Source organism: Periophthalmus magnuspinnatus, chromosome 18 (genome assembly GCF_009829125.3).
Source record: "Periophthalmus magnuspinnatus isolate fPerMag1 chromosome 18, fPerMag1.2.pri, whole genome shotgun sequence".
In the NCBI taxonomy this organism is placed as follows: Eukaryota; Metazoa; Chordata; class Actinopteri; order Gobiiformes; family Gobiidae; genus Periophthalmus; species Periophthalmus magnuspinnatus.
In genome coordinates, this window is record NC_047143.1 from 27,876,905 (window position 1) to 27,890,028 (window position 13,124).

The 13,124-nt window shown below is 38.9% G+C and overlaps 1 protein-coding gene across 1 annotated transcript; it reads right to left on the bottom strand.

The window, feature by feature from the left end:
* Positions 1-351: 351 nt before the first annotated feature.
* On the bottom strand, positions 352-12,405 carry LOC129457117 (mucin-2-like). Its single transcript, XM_055229136.1, has 7 exons — positions 12,333-12,405; positions 5,176-9,363; positions 3,679-3,864; positions 3,390-3,485; positions 2,950-3,100; positions 2,098-2,310; positions 352-1,585 (listed from the first exon to the last, which is right to left on the bottom strand). The coding sequence occupies exons 2-7, from the start codon at positions 9,358-9,360 to the stop codon at positions 1,542-1,544; spliced, it is 4,875 nt and encodes a 1,624-aa protein (XP_055085111.1). The 5' UTR covers positions 9,361-9,363; positions 12,333-12,405; the 3' UTR covers positions 352-1,541.
* Positions 12,406-13,124: the final 719 nt, after the last annotated feature.

Sequence of the window (13,124 nt, forward strand, 5' to 3'; positions counted from 1 at the left end):
GGTTCAGAGGCGTCGCCCCCTTCAGTCTGACATCAGTACTGCCTCACTGTATGTCCAACACCTGATCCTATGTTATTTTCAATCTGTTTTGCTCTTGCTCCACTCTCAAAATGGCCGCCGCATTTGATATGGCAACAGAACACACATTCTGTCTATCCTTATTATATCACTGATGTGATGATGTATGTTCAGTGTTTACCTGCTTTGATGACCTGCCTTAGGACCAAGAAGTACATTTAGTTATTGTGCTGTCTCCGGCATATTTACATTGAACTCATTTACACATTTATAGAAGGTTTAGTTGTTTCTATTAATTCATTTATTCAGCCTTAAAAAATCATTGAGATCGATAGCTGGATACATAGATACTTTATTGATCACGAAGGAAGTTCAGTTGAAACAAGAAATAGTTTACATATTAATCTGTATTTTCTGTATCATCAGCCAGACAAGGCTTCATAAAAATACTTCATCATTCATAGGTGAACAAAAATATAAATATACCATGGGCGTCATTTCACTGTCAAAAAAGCAATGTAATGAAAATGCATGTGCAAAATAAATAGCTTTGTGTGACAAACTGTAGAACAGGGCGTAAAACACATTTTCACATCAACACATTGGTTGCTGTCAAAGGGCCAGATGTAACTGTAAGATAAATGTAACCAAATGTCATGTAAAATAAATGCAACTACTTTTTACCCTTGTTAATAAACTATTTCTATGTTTATTACTTATTCAAGTTACAAATATTGCATATGGATTTGCATAGATATGAAAAAATGTCTGTGTAACTGTATCTCCTGAAACTGATATTTTGACAGTCAGACCTTTTAATTTACTTTGTCGTGGGCCACATAAAATGACGTGGCATTGGGCCTTGAGTTTGTCATGTGCTGTAGAATAACCATAGACTGCATGTATAAAGAAGTGACTGAGTGTGACGTCACCACAGCGTTCGGCTCCAAATGAAGCTCATTGAGGCTTGAGCAGGTATAGCGGCTAATTTGGAGTCCAGTTGCATATCAGGAATTCTGACCTTGAGTGAGGCTGTTGAAGGTAAGCAACCTCAGGGAAAGAAAGCGCCTGATTTGTCTGTTATTAATGTTCATATCTTGATTTACAGACACAATAGTGAAATAAAAACCCCAGGATCATGTAGAGGGTTAATACGAACATTTAAGACCAGAATGAGTCTGAAGCAGCAGAGACAGAGAGAGGACACAGTTTATACACAGAAAGTGAACTGGAGCAGAGTTGATGGAGCAGGAAGTGCACCCATGATCACTTTCTATTTACAGCTTAGCTTTGTCCATTTACATAAACATTCTATGGAAATAACAAGCAACCATCTATGTTTTGTTTTTTTTTTTCGTAAAATGTAAGATTCCTATTAAATAATTTAATTTGTTCACATTTGTAAGTTGTAGGGTCTAAAATATGTTCCCTATTGCCCATCTCCTTCATATTTATGTGGCAAGAAAAAAATATGCATACTTTATGTATTTATGACTAGAGGTGAGGAGGAGGTTTTTGGTCCATCAAAGCCACAGTGAACTCAAGATGCCCAAAACGATCACCAGACCTGCAAACACAGCAAGGAAATCCAGATGTTCATTGCAAAACTCATGTTACATTTCCAGGTTTAGTCCTGATTTAGTCCTGGTTTGGTCCTGGTTTAGTCCCAACTTCGACATGGTGATTGTGACGATGTGCTTAATGTTTTCAAGGTAAGATGAAATATTCAGAAAGTGCTTTTTACTAGTTTCAAATTATTCAGCGAGTGAGAAAAGTCAGTATCATTTAAAGGTATTTTGATCGTTTGGTTTCAATATTTTGTTTCAAATTTTGATCATGAAAATCTGCCAGTGGAGAACACAGTGCAATAAGAAACTGAATAAGCAAAAATTACAGGAAAAAGACCAAGAAAAGTTAAACATTTAAATGTGAGGTTTTGTGAAAATAGAAAAGTTACATAGTGCCAGTTTACAATAAGATTCTAATCCATGTAGATATTAATGCAACAGTGGTAATTCAAAGTCAATAAAAGTTATACAATTATTAGGTTTAAGTCAAATGTTTACACTAAGTGCTTACCTGTGCACACTGAGCGCTGTGTGGAGGTGGCAGCACCTGTAGTGCTGACGGTGGTGGTGGTGGTTGTGGTGACAGTGGGAGTCATCGTTGGGGGAGGAGTAGTCGTCATGGGGAGGGGGGTCGTGACTAAGTTGTTGACGTTTTGAGAAGGTTGTGAAATATCCACATCCTCTGCCCTGACCCTTCTGTTCTGCAGACCAACTTGGTTTGTATCTGTGAGAGAAAAAGTTCATAATTGGACCTTCTGGTTGCACACGGGAGCAGATGACCAAGCAACCACAATGTTTAAACTGAATTATAGTTAGAGCAATAAAAATAAATGGCAACACATTAACACATTAACATTTAACAGGTATGAATAAACTAAACCAGGAGTAGAACAGGACCAACCAAGTCCTCATCAGAATTACACTGGACGAAAACCAGTACAAGACCAAACAAGACAAACAAGTGTGAACTCAGCATAAGAAGAGAAGAAATAGACAGTTAATAAAAAAAGAAAAATTTGTCAAATGTGTAATCTGATCTTCTTTACAGGAATGGCAGCAGTTAGCCCATACCTTCAGTTATCTGTTCTGAAAAGCTAAGCATGTTTGGTTGCAATAGTAAATGTGGAGTGAATGAATAATGAAAAGAACTTTGCATCAACAGCCTAATGCATTCATTATTATTACGAACTATAATTCCATAGTTTATTTGGTCTGACTGAAGGCACTTTGCAAAGATGAGGACCATAAACCAGGTCAAAGCATCTATATTCTGACAGTTATAAAGGCAGTAGATTCTGACCTGCTCCAGCTCAGTGTTGAACTTGTGTGTGTTGTAATGTCACAAATGTGTGTAAGGTCTTACCAGGATCGTATGTTCCATTTACAACAGAAAAGCCGTATGTGGTATCGGCTCCTCTTTTGGCTCTTGTGGCCGTAGAATCAAGGAGAGTGGCAGAAAAGGCGCATTGAATCCGTCTTCCATTTATTCTACCTCGCACACGACCGACAGACAGCTATGGAGCACACAGTTCATGTTATTGTGAGTTTTATAGTTTGGATATGTCTTTTAATCCGAAACTAAGTGACAAATGTAAAAGGTTTATAGCATTTTTATTTTTAATCAGCTTTTTTGTTTTAAACATTTTGCATATCAAACATTGACAATATTAAAATCCAGATTCGCCCTTTTGTCATGGCAGTCGTGTGAACTGTAGCTGTATTATCAGTAAAAGTTGAAAATAACAGAACTACAATAAACAACATGTTTCAGTTACCAAAAAGTTTTTTTCGTGTTTAACTCACCTCATTTAAGACTATTCCATTTGGCGTTATATCACCTGTGAGCATCCTAAGGTTGCCTCTGTTATTAGCGCAGATGTATATAACTTCATTTCCCCCCTGTAAGAACAAAAAAGATAAAATAGCTTATTTTATTGTAACGTTTAGTAAATGGTAGTGTCATTGTGCCATGTTGTGTTTAAGACATTGTGGCTTGAAGGCTGGGATTATCCTGCTTTAGGGTTACAGTGGCATGTAGTAGGTATTTGGTGTTGGATCGTGTTCTTTTTGTGTTTATGCTGTGTTGACTTACACTTGAAGGTCGTAGAGCGCAGCCAATATACCCGTCAGAATCTCCAGACAGGTTAATTCGAAAGTTACGACCACCTTCTCTTCTTGCTCCAGCGTAAAAGCATGAGGCGGGATCTGCAGGATTACAACTGGATGGTTCCCTCGCACAGAACTCAGTGGTCCCACAACCATCACTGTTAACAGGAGTCTGAAACACGAACAACACAATTAGAAAGGAACAGTATGTTTGCATTTTGTTGTACATTTGTTAGATTTCTCCCCTTAAAGCCACACAGCGGAACATCCCAGGTGATGTGCCTCTGCTTTACAAGATGCATGACTGAGTTTGTGATAATGTATAAGAAGATTCAGGCAGTTGCTTAAACCTTTGCAGTAACATCCCCAGGGAGGCTAGCAGGCCACTTCCTGCAATTAGGCTGTGTTACAAGTCAGATCTGTGGATAGGCGAGTGCGCTCAAATTTAAGACTTTGATTATTAAGGCATATTTAATGTAATGAAATGAGGGCTTCTGTTTTTGTTCATTAATTTGTTTGAAATGTACTGCAGCGTAGCTTTAATTATAGGTTTTGAATCAAGTAGCACTTTCTACCTCTAAGCTGAGCTTATGGGCTCGACACACGAGGAGCGACGTCACAGCTTCTCGATTCATTTCTAACAAGACAAGTGTGGCAGCGCGAAATCAATCATTCATTCACATAAAAAAAAGCTTGTAGCTCGTTTTGGCTTCGTATTTGCGGCTTTTCATCACATAATTCCCTTTAATTTCACAGCCAATCAAAACTCACGACCTGCTGCTGGACGCTGCAGCTTTAAGACGACCAAATAATTTGGAAAAAGACTGTATTAGATTCAGGTGCACACTAAGAGACCCCAAGCTCACGGCAGGGTGCGCACGCACTATACAGAGCGATGGTCGTACTTGCTGACCTCACACTGTATGGAGCGATGGTCGTACTTGCTGACCTCACACTGTATGGAGCGATGGTCGTACTCGCTGACCTCACACTGTACGAGGGACAGGAGCCCGAGGAGGGGCGTGTGTAGAGCTGTGTGCACGTTTGGCATCGTTATCTATTCATACAGTGCATTTAAACTCTCAAATCATAAAAATACTTATGCAACTGTTGGTGATGCTAAATTTAATTCTGCTGTATTTAAAGTCAGAGGCTTTTAGCAAACTTTGATATCTGTCATGAGTCGACTATCAAACCAAACACATCTGATACGTCTCAGCGGAGACATCAAACACGTCTGATATGACTCACTGGAGACATCAAACATGTCTATTGTCCCTGCTACTATGTGGTCACCAGGTCATCATGCGCTTATCATGAGCATGTGACCACTCATATCTACACTGCATGACTCAGACGCACAGAGGAGCCAAAACTCTGCATGATTTTTAAACTATTCTGGGATTAAAATGTGTGTCAATATTGTCCCGAAAATGTAATGAAAATCACAATGTAACCCCATCTTAAAATGTCTTCGTCTTACCTGAAGAGTTTCAACAGTTGTGTCTCTCTCTATAGGTGGGGGAGTAGTTGTCGTCATCTCTGTAGTAGTTGTCGTCGTCTCTGGAGTTGTTGTCGTCATCTCTGTAGTTGTTGTCGTCGTCTCTGGAGTTGTTGTCGTCATCTCTGTAGTAGTTGTTGTCATGATTGGAGTTGTTGTCGTCATCTCTGTAGTTGTTGTCATGATTGGAGTTGTTGTCGTCATCTCTGTAGTAGTTGTCGTCATGATTGGAGTTGTTGTCGTCATCTCTGTAGTTGTTGTCGTCGTCTCTGGAGTTGTTGTCGTCATCTCTGTAGTAGTTGTCGTCATGATTGGAGTTGTTGTCGTCATCTCTGTAGTAGTTGTCGTCATGATTGGAGTTGTTGTCGTCATCTCTGTAGTAGTTGTCATGATTGGAGTTGTTGTCGTCATGACTGGAGTTGTTGTCGTCATCTCTGTAGTAGTTGTCGTCATGATTGGAGTTGTTGTCGTCATCTCTGTAGTTGTTGTCGTCGTCTCTGGAGTTGTTGTCGTCATCTCTGTAGTAGTTGTCATGATTGGAGTTGTTGTCGTCATCTCTGTAGTAGTTGTCGTCATGATTGGAGTTGTCGTCATCTCTGTAGTTGTTGTCGTCATGATTGGAGTTGTTGTCGTCATCTCTGTAGTTGTCGTCATCTCTGTAGTAGTTGTCGTCATGATTGGAGTTGTTGTCGTCATCTCTGTAGTAGTTGTCGTCATGATTGGAGTTGTTGTCGTCATCTCTGTAGTAGTTGTCGTCATGATTGGAGTTGTTGTCGTCATCTCTGTAGTAGTTGTCGTCATGATTGGAGTTGTTGTCATCTCTGTAGTTGTTGTCGTCATGATTGGAGTTGTTGTCGTCATCTCTGTAGTTGTTGTCATGATTGGAGTTGTTGTCGTCATCTCTGTAGTAGTTGTCGTCGTCTCTGTAGTTGTTGTCGTCGTCTCTGGAGTTGTTGTCATCTCTGTAGTAGTTGTCGTCATGATTGGAGTTGTTGTCGTCATCTCTGTAGTTGTTGTCGTCATCTCTGGAGTTGTTGTCGTCATCTCTGTAGTAGTTGTCGTCATGATTGGAGTTGTTGTCGTCATCTCTGTAGTAGTTGTCGTCATGATTGGAGTTGTTGTCGTCATCTCTGTAGTTGTTGTCGTCGTCTCTGGAGTTGTTGTCGTCATCTCTGTAGTAGTTGTCATGATTGGAGTTGTTGTCGTCATCTCTGTAGTAGTTGTCGTCATGATTGGAGTTGTTGTCGTCATCTCTGTAGTAGTTGTCGTCATGATTGGAGTTGTCGTCATCTCTGTAGTTGTTGTCGTCATGATTGGAGTTGTTGTCGTCATCTCTGTAGTTGTCGTCATCTCTGTAGTAGTTGTCGTCATGATTGGAGTTGTTGTCGTCATCTCTGTAGTAGTTGTCGTCATGATTGGAGTTGTTGTCGTCATCTCTGTAGTAGTTGTCGTCATGATTGGAGTTGTTGTCGTCATCTCTGTAGTAGTTGTCGTCATGATTGGAGTTGTTGTCGTCATCTCTGTAGTTGTTGTCGTCATGATTGGAGTTGTTGTCGTCATCTCTGTAGTTGTTGTCGTCATCTCTGGAGTTGTGGTCGTCATCTCTGTAGTTGTCGTCATCTCTGTAGTTGTCGTCATGATTGGAGTTGTTGTCGTCATGATTGGAGTTGTTGTCGTCATGATTGGAGTTGTTGTCGTCATCTCTGTAGTTGTTGTCGTCATCTCTGGAGTTGTTGTCGTCATCTCTGGAGTAGTTGTGGTCATGATTGGAGTTGTTGTCGTCATCTCTGTAGTAGTTGTCGTCATCTCTGTAGTAGTTGTCGTCATGATTGGAGTTGTCGTCATCTCTGTAGTTGTTGTCGTCATCTCTGTAGTTGTTGTCGTCATCTCTGTAGTAGTTGTCGTCATGATTGGAGTAGTTGTCGTCATCTCTGGAGTAGTTGTCGTCATGATTGGAGTTGTTGTCGTCATCTCTGTAGTAGTTGTCGTCATGATTGGAGTTGTCGTCATCTCTGTAGTTGTTGTCGTCATCTCTGTAGTTGTCGTCATCTCTGTAGTAGTTGTCGTCATGATTGGAGTTGTTGTCGTCATCTCTGTAGTTGTCGTCATGATTGGAGTTGTTGTCGTCATCTCTGTAGTAGTTGTCATGATTGGAGTTGTTGTCGTCATCTCTGTAGTTGTTGTCGTCATGATTGGAGTTGTTGTCGTCATCTCTGTAGTAGTTGTCGTCATCTCTGGAGTTGTTGTCGTCATCTCTGTAGTAGTTGTCGTCATCTCTGGAGTTGTTGTCGTCATCTCTGTAGTTGTTGTCGTCATCTCTGGAGTTGTTGTCGTCATCTCTGTAGTAGTTGTCGTCATCTCTGTAGTAGTTGTCATCTCTGTAGTTGTTGTCGTCATCTCTGGAGTTGTTGTCGTCATCTCTGGAGTTGTTGTCGTCATCTCTGTAGTTGTTGTCGTCATCTCTGGAGTTGTTGTCGTCATCTCTGTAGTTGTTGTCGTCATCTCTGGAGTTGTTGTCGTCATCTCTGTAGTAGTTGTCGTCATCTCTGGAGTTGTTGTCGTCATCTCTGTAGTAGTTGTCGTCATCTCTGGAGTTGTTGTCGTCATCTCTGGAGTTGTTGTCGTCATCTCTGGAGTTGTTGTCGTCATCTCTGTAGTAGTTGTTGTCATGATTGGAGTTGTTGTCGTCATCTCTGGAGTTGTTGTAGTCATCTCTGGAGTTGTTGTCGTCATCTCTGTAGTAGTTGTCGTCATGATTGGAGTAGTTGTCGTCATCTCTGGAGTAGTTGTCGTCATGATTGGAGTTGTTGTCGTCATCTCTGTAGTAGTTGTCGTCATGATTGGAGTTGTCGTCATCTCTGTAGTTGTTGTCGTCATCTCTGTAGTTGTCGTCATCTCTGTAGTAGTTGTCGTCATGATTGGAGTTGTTGTCGTCATCTCTGTAGTTGTCGTCATGATTGGAGTTGTTGTCGTCATCTCTGTAGTAGTTGTCATGATTGGAGTTGTTGTCGTCATCTCTGTAGTTGTTGTCGTCATGATTGGAGTTGTTGTCGTCATCTCTGTAGTAGTTGTCGTCATCTCTGGAGTTGTTGTCGTCATCTCTGTAGTAGTTGTCGTCATCTCTGGAGTTGTTGTCGTCATCTCTGGAGTTGTTGTCGTCATCTCTGTAGTAGTTGTCGTCATCTCTGTAGTTGTTGTCGTCATCTCTGTAGTAGTTGTCGTCATCTCTGGAGTTGTTGTCGTCATCTCTGTAGTTGTTGTCGTCATCTCTGGAGTTGTTGTCGTCATCTCTGTAGTAGTTGTCGTCATCTCTGTAGTAGTTGTCATCTCTGTAGTTGTTGTCGTCATCTCTGGAGTTGTTGTCGTCATCTCTGGAGTTGTTGTCGTCATCTCTGGAGTTGTTGTCGTCATCTCTGTAGTTGTTGTCGTCATCTCTGGAGTTGTTGTCGTCATCTCTGTAGTAGTTGTCGTCATCTCTGGAGTTGTTGTCGTCATCTCTGTAGTAGTTGTCGTCATCTCTGGAGTTGTTGTCGTCATCTCTGGAGTTGTTGTCGTCATCTCTGTAGTAGTTGTCGTCATCTCTGGAGTTGTTGTCGTCATCTCTGTAGTAGTTGTCGTCATCTCTGGAGTTGTTGTCGTCATCTCTGGAGTTGTTGTCGTCATCTCTGGAGTTGTTGTCGTCATCTCTGTAGTAGTTGTCGTCATCTCTGTAGTAGTTGTTGTCATGATTGGAGTTGTTGTCGTCATCTCTGGAGTTGTTGTAGTCATCTCTGGAGTTGTTGTCGTCATCTCTGTAGTAGTTGTCGTCATGATTGGAGTTGTTGTCGTCATCTCTGTAGTAGTTGTCATCTCTGTAGTTGTTGTCGTCATCTCTGGAGTTGTTGTCGTCATCTCTGGAGTTGTTGTCGTCATCTCTGGAGTAGTTGTCGTCATGATTGGAGTTGTTGTCGTCATCTCTGGAGTTGTTGTCGTCATCTCTGGAGTAGTTGTCGTCATGATTGGAGTTGTTGTCGTCATCTCTGTAGTAGTTGTCGTCATGATTGGAGTTGTTGTCGTCATCTCTGGAGTTGTTGTCGTCATCTCTGTTGTTGTTGTCATCACTGTGCTTGGATTGCACAAGTACAGTGCTACAAGGAGGAAACTGGGCAGAAGTTTGTAATCTCCCATTTCCTGTTGAGAGATTAAAAACAATAGTGAGACCCCATGACAATAATAGCAACGAAACAAAAAACTGAATAAAGAACAAAAATCAAAAGTGTCACTTAGAACAAATGGTCATGCTGATGTTTTTACTGTAGAAAATATACTCTAATTTTGAGCTTCTCCAAAACAAAAAAAATATTTACAAAATAGGTGTTTTTTTGTTTCGGAAGTAAATGTTTTTAATTTTTATTATGTTCACTTCACACATTTACTGCGCATGTCCAACCAGGAAGCAAAATTGTAAACTTCACCAAAATGTTGACACTAGGAAAATTGCGCTACATTAAAGGGGGTAGTATAATCTGTTATATGGACTCTGAGGCAATATTGGTAACACGCAGATATCACATTCATACTAAGCAATTTGGGTGAAGTGTCTTGCCTAAGGACACAGCAACAGTTTTAGCAACTGACTCCCCACTGTACGCACCGCATATCTTGACCGTTTCGGCTGTGCTCTGGAGCCTTGCTCGTCAGTCTCACATGATGCTGCTGTGACATGTCTGGTCAGCTGATTTAAACAGGATGACAGCGCCATCTGCAGTACGACTTATCTGACTGTATCCGGGGCGTGAGAGAGTCGGTACACTCCCTCCTCCTGATTTATAGTCTGGTGAGCACATTTCTGGATCTCGATGGCCTCCCTATTGACAAAGGTATTTGTTGCAGATACCAAAATCTGTTTCAATGAGCTGACCAAACACGTCACAGCAACATCATGTGACACGGAAGATGAAGGCGGCAGAGTCCAAGTGAAACTGTCAAAGTATGAAACGAATAGAGGTTTGTACCATAAGAAAAAGTATTGTCTCAACCCCAATTCTTTTTTAAATGCATTTCAAAGCAAAATTTGAGCATCACAGCACTGCAGATATAACTGTTTCCATCTAACAGCCATCACTTCCAGATTTGTGGTCGATAAATGTGTATTATTATTTATTATTATTAAATGTCATATATACAGTTGAAACTAGAAGTTAATTTTTTTTTATTTTTTCTCACTGTCTGACATGAAATCAGACTAAACCAAAATTATTTCTTTTTGCTAAATGCCAGAATAATGTGAGAAGGATTTTTAGTGACAATTTTTCATGACTTTCTTCGAAGTCAGAAGTTGGCATACAGTTAACAATTTGGGGAAACCCAGTTGACCCTGAAACGCACCGCTTCTTTTTGTAACATTATCGTAAAGTCAAAAGAAATCAGCCAAGATATCAGGAAGAGAATTGTGGACTTCCTGGTTTATCCATTCAATTTCCAGATGACTGAAGGTGTCACGTTCTCCTATTCAAACTATCATGTGCAAGGAGACAGTTCTGTGTCCCAGAGATGAGCTTTGGTCTGAAATGTGCAGATCAAACCAAGAACAAAAGCAAAAGACCTTGTGAAGAAGCTGCTGAAGCTGTAAGAGTGTTACACCAGCTCTGTCTGGACGAATGGGACAAAACTCCTGACAACTACTGGATTGGATTATTAACTAACTATTGTGAGAAGTTTGTGGAAGGAAATCCAAAACATTTGACCCAAGTCACACAGTTTAAAGACAATGGAATGAATACTAATGAAATGTGTGTAAACTTCTTAGAAGAAAGTCATGAAAAATTATCTTAAAATCCTTCTCATTATTTTGACATTTAGCAAATAGAAATTATTTTGGTATAATTGAGGTTTGCCCTAATGTTTGATTTCATGTCAGACATGACGGTGAGAAAAAAATCAAAACATTATATATAAACTTCTGGTTTCAGCTGTTCCTTTTTAGAATGCACTTTCCACCATTTTTTTCATTAAAACATGAATATAAAACTATGAAAAGATTTACCACTGTTACAATCAAACTGTAAAAACAAACTCTGTTATATCCTCTTTAGGTCTGAAATATTTGCCTATAGAAGTCCTGCTTTGGGAAACTCGATTGGCTGCATTCATACTTGAACATACAACATAATAATTAAAACTATATCTGAACTAGACCAGGATTAAAACAGGACTAGAACAGGACCAACCAGTCTCCAAACCAAGTTTAAAGCAGGACAAAACCAGCACAAATGTGAAAACAGCCAGGGCATGAAAGAGTGAGCCCTCGAGACTTCTACAAAGATTTATATAATGTCTTCTGTAATTTATAAAGGATGTATATAATATCTTTTGTAATAAATAAGAAAAGATATATATAATATGTTCTGTAATATTTTAGAAAATATGTATATCTTCTGTAATATATAAGTTTTATATTACATATAATATATATATATATATATATATATATATATATATATATATATATATATATATATATATATATATGTATATATAATATAATGTATATATATATATATATATGTCTTATGAAACACCTAATAGAAGTTGTATTTTTTTTCTGTAATATATAAGAAAATATGTTTCAGCACCAGTTTTTATTTTGGGACTACAAATACAACTCACATTTGTGTGCTGCTCCTCATTTGCAAAAAAGTCATTTGCCTTTTATGGAAAATCCAGTTTACAAATGTGTTTGTTTCAGTTCTATTCCACAAACAATTATTTTATAGTTGACTAGTCAGCGATTATTAACATTTATATTATACTTCAATCATTTTTAAATATGTTTTAAACAATTATTTATCTATGATTTTGAGAATCACTTTGGTCATCTGAAGTTGTTTTACATGTCCTATGTAAATAAACTTGAATTGAAATAAAGGTGTGTGACTCATGATTCTCGATAATGGAGAGGAAGATGATGATTCTACATGATGCAGCTGTAGAGACGTAGTTTATTCTTTTTAAACAGCTTTTAATATCTTAAAATCTATTATTAAAATACAAAAATGTATTAAAATACAAAGATTTGAACAGTCCATTAATCGCAATTATTCATATAAAATGTTGGAGTCGTATTGTTGAATTGTGAAATAATAAAAGTCAGATATTACCTGGCCGTCTGCAGCGTGAGTGTTGGTCTTCCGGTGTCTTTAGATGTGAGTGCCAGTCTATCTTTTAATGATCTACTTATGTCGATCTGTTGAACCTGCACCACGGCGAGGAGGAGGTATAACAAATAATGTGATATGATGAGTCAAAAGGGTGTGGTGTAAGATTGGAGGAGGCATTAGATTAAAAAATAAAAAATACTTGGTGAGTGTCACCTTCTCATATACCAGGGGTCACAAATAAAATATCACTGAGGTCCGAAAAAAATCGACAAGTGAAGGTCTGAAGCTTCTGTTTTATTTTTAGTTCCAATTTTAACAGCTGTAATGATAACAGTTTTTAAGTTGTGCATTTAACTATGAAAATAAATTACATGTTTATTTTAAAGTAAAACAAAAACATGCTTTTTGACTGGAATGTGAAACAAAATTTTAAAAAGTGCTTGTTACAAAAACTACACAACACTGAACGTTGATAAATAATTTGAACTAACAAAGGATTTTACTTTTTCTGAGAGAAGTAAGCTCTTTGTTGCTTTGCAAGCATTCTAAATCTAGGGCTGAATGCTGTTAAAGCCTTCCTCAAGCACATGTGAAGGTGGTCATTGGTGAGCCTGGAACGGTATTTGTTTTTGATGATGTTCATTGTGGAGAAAGCAGCTTCACAGCAGTATGTTGAACCAAACATACACAATATGTACAGGGCTACTTTCTTTAGTGTTGGGAAAGATGTCTCTGAAACTAACTGGATCCAGAAAGAGTCAGCATCTCTTTCACTAACTTGCTCTTTCAGCA